Genomic DNA, 16,136 nt, shown 5'->3' with positions numbered 1-16,136 from the left:
TCTTTCATAGTGCAGCAAAATCTCTGCAGTTGCTGCTTAGATAATGTATTACTGGTTTTAGCATAAGTCTCCTTCTTCATTGAGGTTACCCACAACTCTGTTCGTTATTAATCTGCCCTTAGTTATTTTGATTCAATTACTGTATCTGCAGTTACTATACGTGTAGATAACCTACATTGGTTAAATTTTAATGTGGATGGATTTTAACAATTATTGGATAAGTAACAATGTGGTCAAGTGAATTTTAAGAAACTCACTGCAGGAAATTTTAAATTTTGCTTATAGTGATGGTGTGCAAAAAAAATGTTTGGTGGTGTTTCTAATTGCATCAGCTTGTAAAGTAGATCTCTGATGAAGAGCTTGTAACTGTAATTTGTTCTTATTTAACATTATTTCCAGGTAAAAAATGTTTCCAACTGATTAGACAACAAGAAGGCTATTTCTTATAAGCAGAATTTTTGTGGAAATATGATAGCTTATCACTAGCCAAGTTAACTTCATTATCTCATTTTATTCACAAATTTCTCCAGGTTGATGCTAGTTTTTGAAACATTGATCTTGGTTTGATAGTTCTGGACCACTAGATAGATTAGCATTTAACTTTTTAAGACCCTAAAGTGGCAGGACTATTATGATTATCATTTGCTTTTATTTTGTTTTGGTCAGTGCTTTATTTTGTATTCATAATAGCCAGAAATTTAAAGTTTTAGTAGCTTTGGATATACAGTGCAGCGCTGAGTTTTAATTGAGTGAACTTTAAAGAGACAGACTCTAGCAGCTAATTGGCTTGCTGTTTTCATTGTTGAAAAATGCAAAGCAGACATTTTACTGCATCTTGGTAGGCACTACTTAAACATAAGCTGTAATCTCATTAAAAAGAATAATATGCAGTTCCAAGGTCTATATTCTTGTGGTAAAGAATTTTCGGCACCAGATGTACAAAAGTTTAATTTGGGAAATTAGTACCTGTAGTTAAGGCAGTGTTGTATTGCCTGATTGTCAGTATAAGCCAAAATAGATAAAGAAATTTACAGTATAAGCAGTGTGTTTTTATATTTTTAATTTTCTCTCTATTTTCATAAACCCAGTATTTGAGAAATATTAAGAATATATATAAAAAAATTGGGTCAAACATGTCATAAGATGCATTATGCAGAAAATAATAAACTTTTGTTTTATTGTTCATATCACACACCAGTTTTAGCTTCGTCTTAAAGGTGAGGCCTTGCATTGGGTACATGCCTTAAAGGGGATGCCCTAGCAAGGTAATCTGAAATTGATGAAGATTCAGATGTCTGTTAGGTGGTGATGATGCCATTGTTAAATGCTTCGGACGTCAATAACCCCATTGTTCTCTGTAATTCTAAAGCTTAAACTTTACGCTTGAAATGTCATGATAACTATTCTGTTCTATGTTTATAGTGACAGGAAGCTGTTTGATGTTATAGAATCATCCCTACGCCTGTTATTATATATATTTTTTTCTTAATAGATAGAAAACTGATACTGGTGTAGTTCTGTTAACTGAAAACATGAGATAGGTGCTTTGATCCAGTCCCATTTATTAATGAACATAAGTTTTAAGTGTTTGACACTTAATTCACTGCTTCTGGGGAAACTATATCTTTTGGTGTTTATCTAATGGAGTACAGGTTATTTTGAGGATGACAGTATGTTGTGGACATAAAATTGAGCAAGTGCTGTTGAAGATGAAGCTAGGACAGAGTCTCATTAGCAGACATGATTGAAATTAGAAGACCCATTTTCAACATTAGACTAAGATTAATGAGGTGAGATATTTTTTTGTAAATTTACAGGACCTTTAACTGTGTTGAGTGTCCAGGTTTCCAAAAAATACTCCATTTTCATCATAAAACAGAAGTTTATTTTACACAGAAGGATGTCATAAAAACTATTCTACAGTTTTTTTTTTTTTTTTTTTTTTTTTAAGCTTTCATGTTATGAAACTCAAAAAAAAATTGTAATAAAGATCTAAAAGGTACTGCTTAAAATTCTAGACCTTGAATTTTTTTTATAGTTGACATCCCAATAGATATGACTGACACCAGTAGTAAAGTCTGTTTTTGCAGTGAATGGGGCACTGCTTTAGGTGTTAAGTGTACAGTACCTAGGCAGACACTTTAGTACTGTACAGTTGTTGATTTGTCTCTCTCTCTCTCTCTCTCTCTCTCTCTGAAAAGACAGTATCTAACTGTTATTAAGAATCCTCTTTGATAACGTGCAAACCCAGGAAATCATTTTGATCTCTGCTTAACTTTGTCTTTGCAGGTGTGTGGGTGGTGGTGCCATATAGGCAGCGTCCAGCAGCAGGACGGCGGGCAGGCAGCAGCAGGTGGCAGTAGGTGGAGCAGCAGCAGTAGGGGGAGGTGGAGGGGAGGAGGAGAAGGAGGGGAGACGGATGACGGTGTTGGCATTCAGGAAACTTCCAACTTCAGGACTTCAGCGACACCACAACAGCTAGGACAACATGGGGTCAGAACAGCATTATTCATTACGTTGGAATGACTACACAGTCAAAATTGTTACAGCATTTCAGTCACTGAGGGACGAGGAGGATTTTGTTGATGTTACTGTGGCCTGTGATGGTCACTCCTACTCGGCCCACAAGATGGTGCTTTCTGCGTGCTCTCCATATTTCCGGGCTCTTCTTAGGGTATGAAATCATTGATTCCCTAACTGTTTCTTGAATTTTTAGATTTGCCAAATAAGAAATTTCTTATGTGCTTATGATTTATGAAGTTTTGTGGAGCAGCTAATTTAAATCTGTGAATTAAATGTTCAATTTGGTAATGTTAATATAAAACCTTAGAAGTTAGTGTTTGTTATAATTTTTGCATAGTACTATATTCTTTTGTTCTTACAACAGGCCAACCCGTGCCAGCACCCCATAGTTATCCTAAAAGATGTGGGTCATGTAGAACTAGAAAGACTACTTGAATTTATGTACAACGGTGAAGTTAGCATCGCTCAAGACCAGCTGGCAGCCTTCCTCAGAACTGCAGAAAATCTAAAGATCCGTGGACTTGCAGGCTCTTCAGATGATATGGATCAATTAGGAGTAAGGATCATTTTACATTAGGATTGCTTGTATCCTATGCTGTTAAGATTTTACTGCATAGCATTTATCTTTCCTTACAATCAAGTTTTTTCTTTAATCTTGCATCTGACTTATAATCTGTTTTACCAAGATATTGAACCAGCAATACCAGTTGCTTAAAAATTCGTACAAAGTGCAAACTGAAGTATAAAATATTTGAAATGAATTCTAAATTTTATTGATTATGGCTATGATTTTTACTTATACTTATGAAAAAAGTGGGACCACTTTAGTTGATGACATTTACTGACACCAGTTTAGTGAGGCAGTCATGCCTTTCCACCATATGTCAGATTTTGCTTTTACATGACTGGTTTGTTCATGTTTTGTATCATATTTGTCAGTCCTCTTTCTCCTCTTCACTATCTTCCTCAATGAAATATATCTCTATATTGATGCCAGCCCCTGGTGCCATCTCCAACCCAAAGTTGGTGTTTGTGCTGAAATGAATGAAAAAGCCCTATGTTTTGTTTTGTAACTTTTCATCCACGCAAAAGTTCAGAATTTCTGGTTTAAGGCTGACCTCTTTCCTACTAAGGTCTTTTATTATGGTTAGTCGTTTGTTTATGTATCTTAGAATATTTAGCTTTACAGGATTTTTATCTTAGTCATATTATCATCTATATTTTCAGTTTATTCATTTTCTTAGCGAATCAAAGACTTCTGAGTGGCCTCTCCCAAGTTCTACATTCCTATTGCACAGACTTGAGGGTCTACCAAAACTTAGACTTTCATGCTCATTTTGCTGTTCTTTTTCTGAAATTATACAAATGTTTATTTTATTTCTTAAATGTCTCTTGATGATCCTAGGAAATTCTTCTTAATGGATTTTGTTTTGGCATAACTTATTAATGAGCTATATATATGGGCTTTCTGTGCAGGTCTTTCCATTTGTTGTTCCGAGGACTCTTGTCCAATTTACCAGACATCGAGGTTTCAACTATCAGGCTGTAGTGACAGTTTCATTAATTCCTTGGCTTTTTCTGGTTTTTTGGACTTCCAGATGATGATAAAGATATATTTTTTAGTTACTAAGTCAGGTTTGAAAATAAATTAAGACAAAACCATAACTGTTACTCTCACAGCTTAATGCTCTGTTTCTTGTAGTCATTTTTGTAGTCATTTGGAGTAAGAACTTCTTGTGTTGGTCTTGATTTTGGAAGGTAAATATCCTCTGCCATCATTTACCAAGTCTTCCAAAATGAGTTGCCTTTCAGCCTTTCACTGTAATCTTAGTTTTCTGTCTTCCGAATTTGTGATTGGAAAAATTGGATAGAATTAGCAGAAGCCTTTAATTAGGGTAGGTACAGAATGTAAACCAACTCTTACGTTTCTTATAGTAAAGGGTTGATAGCTTTGAATTGCATTCGTATTCATTGCCATGATCTTGACTTGTTTTTTATTTGGTTATTGCAGTTTCAGTAAATAAACTTAGAATGCATACTTAAGAAACGGATGCCACTAAATTATTGAAGCGAATTTTAATACTAGACTCATATTTTTTTGTCATGTCAACCAACAGCAAATGTCTAGTTTAGGAAATTTTGAAATGTAAATTTCATTATTAAAGACAAACCCACTGGGCCAGCCCTGCAAGAGGTAATTATTTTAACTCCGTGGTCTGGTTGAACTACTTGATGATGATAGTAATAATAAGAGTGTCATATGTCCTTAGTGTTCAGCTAAATACTGCAAATTGGTATTGACCATAAATGTCAGTGATGCAAATTAATGTTCTATAATCATATTTTTGTTAATAATTTTATCAAAGCTTAATATGTTGACCCTGAATTGTACTTGTCTGTGTATGTGTTACATTTTCCATCACTTTTGAATGTTCTGACATGCCATTAGGAAGGGTAGTTAAGGCAGGTAGTTCTGAAACTACATGCTCATTTAGTATACCTTGAGTCTCTTGTTTCTATTGTTTAGCCATGGGCTTATATTTTGAAAATATGACCCCTGATTGAGTGCAGCCAATACTGTAAAGGATTAATATGTAGTTTTTTAAAGTCAAGCTTATTTTGAGTCTTGTCTCCATCTGATAATGCCAGGATAATTCTTGACAGTTTTAGCAAACACAGTGATCTGTTCCTTCTATGAACTCTTCAGGATGTTTTAAGACAAAGTTTAGGTTTCATTGATTCAGTTTTTCCTCTTCTGTCTTTGAGTCATTGTACTGTGTACAGTAATCATATGAGGAGTGGTAGTGAACTGCCTGCCAAGTGGTTTCCACCATGCAATATGCCATAAGGGATGGTGAATATTTAGCCTAATAATGAAAGACCAGTGGTTATCAAACAACTCTCAACCTCTCTGATTCTTGTCTTGTTAGGCATCATATTTCCATATGCAGTGTATATAAATTTGGCTATAGGCTTGGTATTGTTGTATTGGTGTCAGATTGTAATTCAATAACTGTGCCTTACAAAAGAAATAGGTTAAAGTCTCACGTTCAGAAGCAGTGGACTTGCTTAAGAGAAAGTTTAGATTAGAAGTTTCAAGGAAAGTCAGAATTACCCAAATTACAGATTGTGAAAAGAATGTTGTAAGGTAGGCTATATGTTATTGATATTAGTGAGCGCAGTACTTTATTGATAAAGTTTAGGGAGAATAGCATCTATGTGTTGTATATATTCAATTGGATATAATTGAGTAAGCTTTTTTTCATTTTACAGCTGCAGAGACCGGATGTGTCATATAGTTATAGCAGCTGTTCGATAGGAGGAGCTGGAGGGACCTCTGGTCGAAGTAGTCCCTCCGCTGGTTATGCCCCCAGTCAAGGTTCTAAAGATGAGGAAGTCGGGGGTGACGGCAGTGGAGGCTATCATGCCAGAGCTGAGTCACCCCCGAGTAAGAGACGGAAACGACTGAGTGCCCCTGCTGCTGGCCATGCTGACTTGAATACTGAGACTCATAGTTCAGGTAGTACCTGATATTTCTTATGATTGTAACTAAATGTGTGTGATGGTTGTATTTAACTGCTATTTTCATTATCTAGCCCTGATTGCTCCGGTCATTGAAGTCTGGTTATTTTAATTTTGTACCTCTGGTTTACAAAGTACTGTCATTGAAAATGTTTATGGAAGAACCACTTTTAGTTGTATGCTGTGTCTAGTTTCACAAGCATTAATCTGAATATTTTTTTTTATCGAAAGCAGTTTCCCTAATGCAGTATAGTGTATAGTTTTGGTATTAGTTGTTTTAATTTCCTTTAAAGGTTTTCAGCAACTCTTATTAGTGCAAAATTGCAAGCAGTCACTTACATTGTGAATGTAGAGAAGATTGTAGTACTTGAGATATACATAAATGAGATAGAAAGAACAGTACTTAGTAAGCCAGGGTTATCATCCTGATTAATTAGTTTACCGAGACCATTGAATCTGTAAGCTAAGATGAAGGAATAAGTTGCATGTGAACCTTGGTGATGTTAAACTGTTTGAGCCATAACATAAAATTTTAGATGCCAGTTTTTGTTATAATGTCCAAACCTTTTTGTTTCTGTTTTTTTTAGGTGGCTAAGTACTTGAGCTATGCTTGCTAATCAGTTATAAAAATTTTTGTTACCTAATTGTTATTTATATGGTTTCAATAGTTTCTGAATGTTTTGATTGCATGCGTATTTTACTTTTGTTCTATAATTCCACGTTATGATTTTAAATGATATAGTTTCCAATTTACACCACTTTGAGGTAAATTTTTTTGTTTTACAGTACTCTAATTATGTTTAAGTGTTTAGTCTTTGACATCTTGTTTGTGGATGTAAGGAACTTTGTTTGAGTGGGTTTATTGGAATACAGATATGACAACATAAAAACACCCATCTCTGTAATATACTTTAGTATTTAGATTTAATTGAAGGGAGAAATTAATGGGTGTAGTTCAAGCAGCTTGATTTTCTCTCAAGAGAAGGTCATAGTCATGTAAGTGTAATGCTTATCCAAATTTGCAATGTGTATGTGTGTGTGTGTGTGTGTTTGAAAGGTGGTAAAGGAAAAAGCTCAGTCAGGAATGTGGCAGGTGGATACCATGAGGGTAAATTTAATATTCTGCTTGGAACTTAACAGATGTTGCTAATTTTCCAAAATATAATTTGAGGAAAGTATTCTGGTGCTGAAAATGGGGATGATCACCATGTGGCAGAAATGCAGGGATTAGAATGGGTAGAACATTAACATACTTCCTAGAAACATGCTAGAATGTGAAGCAGCTACTTCTGGAAAACACACTGGACTGTGAATTAGGCATAGATTGGCCAATAAGGAAAAGAGCAGAAGTAGTGTGGGTGAAGTGAAAATTGATTGATAGACTTCAGTTAAATAAGAATATCCGTTTAGTAATTAGAACAAGAAACTGATTTATTATAGGACTTGTACTGCCCCATTCACAGGCAGGGGCACTGACAATGAAAATGGACAATACTTAGAAGAGGTGTGACTACAAAATCCTAAGATTCAGATCTGGGCAGCAATGGGAACCTCTTTGGAAATGTGGTAACCAATGGCTAGAAAATGGAATGAGTCTTCAGATATTGATGGTTTGGACATGTAATGAAAAGGGATGAGGGCCATTTAGCCAGGAATGTGGTAGACGAGGAAGTGGTACCCTAAAGGAGGCCAGTAGAATTATGGAAAAAAGATAGTGATAGGGTCCTGGACCACAAGAAAATTAGGGTAGAGAATGAACAGGGCAAAACATATTAGTCATTTCATGTTTGACCTCATTAACAGAAACTCTGATGTTAAAACTGGAATTTTCATGGATAATAGTAGATGTTAAAATGGAGATGCTAAAAGATTTGCATGTATCATGCTATACAGGTTGACCATCACTAATCTGGCATCATTGGGACCTGGAGGGTGCCGGATTAGCCATTTATTAGGCTAGAATACACGAAACCCAGTAGCTAAGCACCTTATCTTAGAATTAAAATATCCCATAAATCAGTACAAGTTGGTTAATAAAGAAAAGACAATTATCAAATACAGGTAGTGCTCGAGTTACAATAATTCGACTTAAGATATTTCGAGTTTACTACAATGGGGTTAGCAATTAATACCAATGCGAAAATATTTAGAAAATATTTTTAGGTTTCGCGCAGGCGCAGGCAGCGAGAGAGAACAATTTACAATAGACCAACTTCTTTTCCTCCATCTCTTTATTCCATCTACTAGTTAAAAAAGTAAAAGAGAATGATAAAAGTATATTGTTAGTAACGTTATACTCTTGCGTAAATGCGTACAGCCATACACAATCGAACGGGAAACTCTTGTTTTGCTACTAATCGTATCAGATAACAACTGTTTAGCTTGTATTTCAACTATCGTACGGTCAAACAATTACTGTTGTTATGTTACAAATTACGTTAAGTACTATAGGACTGATATTTTTTACACTATACCCTTATTTGCTTTGGAGAAAAGATCGCCAAGGAAATATACTGTTTCAGTAACTTTAAGCTGCAAATTGTAGCTGAAGCTGAGAAAACAATGTTCAAGCTGCCATTGACTATAAATTATCGTGCATCGGCAACATGGATGAAACTCGACCGTAAATAAAATTGGAGATAATGTATTTTAATCAAAACTACTGGGCATGAAAGAATACAAATTACTGTTGTTTTCACGCCAATAAAAGATAAATATGTAAAGCTCGTATTATGATGAAATCAAGAGAAAATAGGGAACGGAATCTTGATTTTTTTTTACACAAAACAAACATGCCCCCAAAACGTTAATATATGACATTCCCGCAAACGTCATATATTAACGAAAAAGTAGCTAAATTGATGTCACAACGAGACGTATTTAAGTTATATTTCGACTTAAAAACACTTCGTATAACGAAAAATATCCTTGTCTCAAATAAATAAAGTATCTGTATTCATTTACGCTTACTAGAAGCAAGAAGAGCGCTCTGAACTGAGTTAAATGCGGTGAAATAAACAGCGCGTTATCGATTCCCAAAACAAAAAACATTGATCGCAATTTATAATATAAAAGCAATATGAGAATATATGCAGTTGGATACAATGTAGTAAAGCATAACTTTAAAAGATCCACGAAAAAGATACACATTCGTTATGTTGATGTTTGTATAATACTGTTAATATGTGGATAGGGTTCAGTATAATGTAGGCTAGGCTACCGTATATGTAGCCTATACGATATACCATAGCGTAGGCCAAAAGACAATAATGTGAAAAATGGAACAGCAAAAGCATGCATGCGTTTACAAACACCTCCAGTTTGTCGGTGCAGCACACAGTGCCACCAAATCGAAGCGGCCAGCGAGTGAGTTAGAGCAGCGACCTGGGAAATTTGAAAATTAGTGCGGAAACATTAGAAATTACTCTAGCCGAAATTTGTGCCGGATTACTGATTGTTCCGGACTACTGATTGCCGGATTAGTGATGGTCAACCTGTATTAGTTTACTGTAGGGAGTTGGAATATTTATGTTAAGTTGCATTAATGATATTCTTGAGAGTATTTGTGGATGTAGGTTCATGTGTAAAATGAGTATGGAGGGTTGGTGCCTTTATTGTAGCAATCTTGTGTTACATAAAATGGTGATGATACATGATTTATAAAGGAATGATCTTACCTTAGTTTTTGTATTCCTTGAGTTTATGTATTTTCTGATAGATATTTTGTGAATTCTGCATAACATTATTTCCCATGTTATGCCTCCATCATTGCTGTTCCTGTTGGCAATTTGCTGACAGTGTTTGTATTTTTAGCTTGGAGAAGAGGCAGTATTCACTTAGCTCAGGGCTTAACATTTTGTAGAGGCCTTCAGGATAGGAGTTGACATGTAATTCTGTTTTGCTGATACTGAGTTGTATAATAAGCTGTTATCTAAGTTGTATAGGGCCAAAATTTATATGAGCAAGATGGGACCTGAAATTTGTAGGATGCAGAGCTTAACATTCTTGAAAAAAGATACAGTATTGTTGGTGAGTGAGTGTTTGGGGTATTTTTTTTTTTTATCAATCTGATGAGCTATGCAATCAAAAGACCTCATCAAACAAAGACCCGTTGAGGTTATAAAGAGGAAAATGAAGAGTTTCTGGTGTTGAATAATGGAAAGATAGAAGGTTATTAGTGACTTGAAATGAAATCAGGTGAGTGTGAATCAGGAAGAGAATTCTTATCATAATTCATCAGAGAAACTGGACAAGTATTCAAGAAAATCAGCAGTTTTTAAGAGTTACTGAAAGTGAATTAAATGTTCATCAGAAGGTATAGTGTGAGCTAAATGTGGGCAACACCAAAAACTTATTCATTCCAGTTCAGAAGGGTGAGGCCTTGCCTGCAAAACTTCTTGTATGAATTGACCTTTGCAGATAACAGTGAGATGAGCGGGAGGTACAGATGCCAGCACATCCTCACCAGTGACCTTTATTATGAAGGAAGGGTGATGGTCCTGGGAAGAGCACCCCTTGATCCTATTAAAGTTTCTGCAGACACTGGTCCAGCTAAGAGAACATATGGGGAGACTTCATTAGATGATGGTAACTGCAATTCATTCCTCTACTTTGAACCTTAAGTAACTCATCCTTGAAGATGTTTAGATGGACTTTACCATGGACATATCATAAGCACAAGTAGAAGACTTCATTATTCTGGCACATTTCTGTAACTGAAGCTTCCTTAAGTTGCTGGAAAGGATGTTAAAAGTTACAGGTAACTGCAAACAAAGTCTTGCACTTAAGCAAAAGAGGAATCGTTTTGAATAGTGAGAAGATCCTTGGCTGATTCATCATCATAGTTCTCCTCCACCAACATTTTATCATAATATGATTAACTCTGGCTGTTTTGGAGGGAGTGCAAAGAGTAGTCAAGTTCCAGCAATTATCAGAATGCTGGAGTGTACTGTTTTGTGCAGTTCCAGGCAGTAGTTGACAATGATCCATCAGGTGGCAATCCAGGGCAATCAGGACAGGATGGATGACAGCTGGAAGTGAGAATTTCTTGTTATGGAAAGAGGTAGATCACGGGAAGACTTCACTGAAGATACTACCACTGGTAGTCATAATCAGTGAGGAGAGAGGTCATTGTAGCTCTAGATAATATGGAATGGCAAAAGTCCATTGAAGAATCAAGTACCTAGTGTTTCTAAAGCGAGTGTTCTCGAGGTATTCCTTTTGAAGTTACAATAGTGGTAGCTGTAGGAATTAAGTACTGTATTGAGACACAGCCTACCCCTTGAAGAGCTATCCCATTTGTGGCCAACAAACCAAGAATGACAATGATCCCCAACATGGTGAGGAAGAAAAGTGAAGAAAAGTGCTGTTTTGGAGTTACACTGCTGCTGCTGCTCTCTTCTTCTTCTTCTTCTTCTTCTTCTTCTTCTTCTTCTTCTTTTTTTTTTTTTTTTTTTTTTTTTTTTTTTTTTTCCCCAGCTGCCTCTGGAGAGAGAAATGGTCCACTCAAGGTAGTTTTAGAATTACTAACTTTGGAGAGGGCCTTGGACTTCAACAACCTTTACAGTCATCATTGTTGGTGGGATAGGTGGCTAGAGCATTGAGACTTAGTTGCAGAGAATATCTTCAGGACAGCAGCGTCCAGTGTTGATAGTTGAGGTACAAGAGAAAGACATGGGTGCAGGAGAAATAGTTTATCTCCACCTCCAGTTCTTTCAGTATCCACATCTCTGCAAGATTATATGGAGACAAGGCAGCTTTACCTAGGGCAGCAAAAGTCAGAAGTTTGGATGAGAACTCTGTGACAGGCAAAGCATACTGAATAAAGTGCCAGTGCTGGCTGTAGCTGTCTGTATATAGCTCCCTACATTGCAGAAAACACCTATCAATGTCGGTTATCTAGGTAAACTTAGGCCGAGGTTTCTACAATGTATTCATGCTAATGACAGCAGGAGTGCAGACAAACACTTTAGGAGGCAGAGGCAGGGGCATCAAAATTGGAAGGTGGAAGGAGCCCATCTGAGATGGAAGTAGAAGAGAAAAGCATGGATGAAATATCCCATCCTTGAGTAAGAGGTCATATTGAATGATTGTCAAATTTGCTTGGTGAGCGAGTGTAGTATTTTTCAGCAGGTGAACTGTTATGAAAGGTTGTGGTGGAATCCCGTTTGATCTTCATTTTCTCAGCAGGATGATGACCCTGTGACATTATTTAAGGAGGCAACATAGCACAAGAAGCTGTGTTTTCCAAAGAACTTGTTCCTTAACAGACAGCATTGGAAGGGAAACAAGGAGAAGTCCTAAGAAGCATCTGGATGAAGCAGAACCATTGATCCACTGACTAGTCATGGCACGTCTCACATTGTAGGAGAATGCTGGTGCCTGTGGCACAATGAACTGAGATAATGAAGATCCTGGTCCAGTTGGGTCTTGAGCTCAAGCATACCCTGACAAGTATATGTAGGTCATAACAAATAAATTTTGAATACTGTACACAACACTTAGGCCAAACTCAAATGAATGCTCTCCAGCCCTTACTTATTAAAGCACTGTTAATTACTGCAAAAGAAGCAAGTGCATTGCAAAAATCAACGAACATCGCAAAAAAAATAAAATTCACAAATTTAGGCAAGTTCACAAGATTACAGAGAACCACAAGGTAACTTGGCATCTTATGCAAGAAAGAATAACTTAAGATTTTAAAATGAATAAAAGAATGGGAAGGCACAAGCATTACCCTTGAAAAACTTTGTGATAGCAAATTGTGAATCTTTACATCACAAGACAGCCATCCTAGCAGGAAAAATGTAAAACTAACTGTTAACTGAAATTGAAATTTAGTAGGACAGTTGAAATGATGAAAATGGAAGAAATAACCAGATCAGAATGGAAGGGAATACTAACATTAACTCATAGGGAAAGACGTCGGATGCAAGCTCCTAAGTTGCACCAATGAGAATAGATCAAACTATTGTTATAACCCAGTTAACATAATAATGGAGTGATAAATGAAAAAATTAAGGAATTGCATAAGCAGTGGTATTCCTGGGAAGAGCAAATACTTCAACTAGACAGCAGTCATTCACAGTGAGAGTAATGCAGCTCTCTTAGACAGGACAGGGGCCTTTCAAACATGACTTAAAATTTTGTGACCAGATATTTCCATGTCCCTGGAGATAAGGCAGTATATGATTAATGAGATTTTTTTTAAACAATTTTGCTTTTTAAAAGTGGATGATCTCTTTAGTATTCACTGTTGATATTAACTAAGTAGGCAGTCTTTTCATTAATTGTAGGATGATGGCAGAAAGACACTTTCTTTCCCTTTTTATGTTACCGTATGAGAATTTGGATTTTGTAGCTTGAATTATTTTTTACAATAAATCATTTATTTGATGTTTTCATGTTAATTTCCTTGAATGATTAAGCATTAATCCATTCAGTAAATTTACTCTCAGTTTCAAGGTTTTTCTAGGAATAAATGATTCTTACTCTTATTAGGTATGCTGTAAAAGTCAGTGCTTTTTATAGTTAGTTGTTTTCTGTAAATTGCTCTGCAAACCAATGAAATTTTTAAGGGTTTTCAAGATAAGTTGACAATGAGAAAGATAATGTTTTAAAATTGGAAAGGAGTGTTAGTGGCAGGATTTTGCATTTCTGTACAGTATGTGGTCCTTTCTCTAGGGCTGTCATTGACATCTCTCTTGTGATAAGCTTTTGTCGTGTTGGTTATCTAGTTTTTCATACGTGCTCCATGACGTTATTATTTTAATATTTTTTTCATTTGCAGATTTACTTGTTTCCAATTATGATTTTGGATCCCTGCAAAAATTTGTAAACACTAATTAAAACTACAATTTTTGTTTTTTTACTATTTATTTCTCTTCTCTTCTGAGTTGTACTCATTAAAATTGCCTTGATTCCAGGTTTTGGATAAACAGTTTATTTTATGGTTTTTTGATAAATTTCTTGCATGTTAAAGGGTAAAATTTTTGGTACTTGATGGGAATTTATATTTTCAAGTTGATGGCTGAATGAGGTGGATGCTTTGGAAAATTAATTTGAAGGACTAAAATGTAGTATGCATTCTGTAGAGGGGTTGTTCTTAAGCTTCAGTATTATTACTCTTTAGTGGCTCTCCCTGGAATATCTTTGATGAATTGTGTAGATTGATGTATACTATTAAATACATGTTGGTGCAAGAAGTTGCAATATTTTAAGTAATTTCAAATTTGAAAGTCTGGATAACTAAAAGGTTTACTTGAAGATTGCCTTGCGCAAAGAAATGAGACAGGTTCGAGTATTTTCTTCCACAAAGAAATGAGACTGACTTGCTTGAAAGTTTCTGTGATGGTTATAATTTTGCAGAATGTGTGGTGGAAGCTACTGTGGAAATTGAATCTGGTGGTTCTCTTAGTGGAACTTTGCCTGGCGAGGACGACGTACGGCAGGACCGAAGAGAATTAAAAAGTGAACCAGGTGATGTTATGGCGGAAGTATATAGTGAAACATCAGAACTAACTGATCCTACATCTCACTCAGGCGAGGGCCTAGACCCAAGGCAATCTGTACTTTATCCTCTAGGTATGTGGAATGTCTGTGGCTTATTTTCATGTTATGTTAAAAAGCGTTCTTTGTAAGTAGCACTGATTGCAGTTTATTTTTATTGAAGGGTCAGTAGTATGTGAATATTGGAGTCATAAAGATTATGGGTTTGCGGGATTAGGGTTGTAAGTTTTCAAAGACTTATCTTAGGTTGGTACAGGCCAAGCTTGCTTCTTGTATTTAGTGGTATAATTTTCTAATTTGTAGTTTTCTTGATCATAGGCCAGAGAGCCTTGAACGGTTTTCTTAGTCTTTGTATGTACCTGTGTGTGTGTGTGTGTTTGTATGCTGAGTTACACATCTGTAATTATTTTGCCTTCTAGATATTTGGTTTTTAAGAGTTTATTCCTATTATTCTGTGGATATTTGTTGAATAACGAAAATAAAGTTACAAGGTTATTAAGCAAACTTGACAGATAAGCTTTTTTTGAAGAAAGCTGTATTTTTGCTATGAATATTATTTTGTTTTTACTCAGTGGTTACAGTAATTAGTACAAGGAAGTGTTTCCCTTATTGTGAATGCTCCCAAACAAAGTATGTTGTAACATAATGCAGGGGTTTACCAGGGGTCTGAGTAAACATCTTAGAAATGGTAGTTAAATGGTAAAAAAAAAAGTATTTTAGTTGAAATGAAAAGAAAAAATAAAGTATGGTTCACTAGTCAAGAATATACTGAAAGATTATTCCTCTGTGGAAATATCGTTTCTGTCTACAAAAAAGTTATTCTAAAGAAAATTTATGGAAAGCTTGGGCAATTTGATTTAGAGCCTGAATTAGAGATACAGCACCAGAGCCATCAGCTTGATGATTTTTCCCCAGGGCTGATGTAGGTACTGATAAGACAGTGCTTTGTTGATATTATATTAGTTGTTTATTGTCCAATATTGAGCTAAAGTTTTTGTTTTCAGCATATTTATATGAAGTGTAAAGTTAAAAAAAAAATGTACTTGAGAGTATGAGGTTCAGTAGGCCTGGCAAGTTGCTGTGGTGTCATTTCTTTGGCATTGTTGTTGTCCAGACGACAGGAAATAAATTTCCACCTCTATCACAGTTAACCTTCCAAACTCATGGGCCTTGGACTTGTGGTCAGTGATCAAATGGGAAATTTTTACTAGCTTTGTAGCCATTCAAGTAAATATGCAGATGACACATAAGGTAAAATGTAAAGAGAACTAAAGTTTAGTAATCCATAGATGACTGAAGTACAAATGCACATTAGTCTGTTTTACCTTTAAATACAGTCCTGTGTGCATAAATTATAACAAATTGAAACAAAAAAAAGTCATGCATAGAAATGGCAGATATTGGCCGTAGCAGAGAAAAGGTTGGAACTATGGAGGAAATTGAGTCACTTTACAAATACTGTATATCAAATATTTTTTATATGCTAGCACGAATACTTACACAACTTTTCTGTAAATTGTGAACATTTTTTATAATTAGAGTTCTCAAAAGAACTGTGGATCTGCATGTTTTATAGTGGGATG

General features: G+C 35.6%; 1 protein-coding gene across 21 annotated transcripts in view; it reads left to right on the top strand.

The window, feature by feature from the left end:
• LOC136843271 (protein abrupt-like) overlaps positions 1-16,136 on the top strand; it is a 196,769-nt gene that overhangs the window by 92,515 nt on the left and 88,118 nt on the right. For 10 of the 21 annotated variants that reach the window (XM_067111428.1, XM_067111424.1, XM_067111427.1 and 7 more), the window contains exons 2-6: positions 2,290-2,674; positions 2,888-3,079; positions 5,797-6,043; positions 10,465-10,632; positions 14,413-14,628. In XM_067111428.1, the coding sequence (XP_066967529.1) occupies positions 2,489-2,674; positions 2,888-3,079; positions 5,797-6,043; positions 10,465-10,632; positions 14,413-14,628 (1,009 nt within the window). In that variant the 5' untranslated portion in view covers positions 2,290-2,488. Of the gene's footprint in view, positions 1-1,652; positions 1,791-2,289; positions 2,675-2,887; positions 3,080-5,796; positions 6,044-10,464; positions 10,633-14,412; positions 14,629-16,136 lie in introns of all 21 variants that reach the window. The other 11 variants (XM_067111430.1, XM_067111429.1, XM_067111443.1 and 8 more) reach the window with 3 other exon arrangements.

The sequence above is a fragment of the Macrobrachium rosenbergii genome, chromosome 11, assembly GCF_040412425.1.
Source record: "Macrobrachium rosenbergii isolate ZJJX-2024 chromosome 11, ASM4041242v1, whole genome shotgun sequence".
NCBI classification, from domain to species: domain Eukaryota; kingdom Metazoa; phylum Arthropoda; class Malacostraca; order Decapoda; family Palaemonidae; genus Macrobrachium; species Macrobrachium rosenbergii.
The sequence above is the reverse complement of the archived record's forward strand: the minus strand, read 5'-3'. Positions and strand labels throughout refer to the sequence as shown.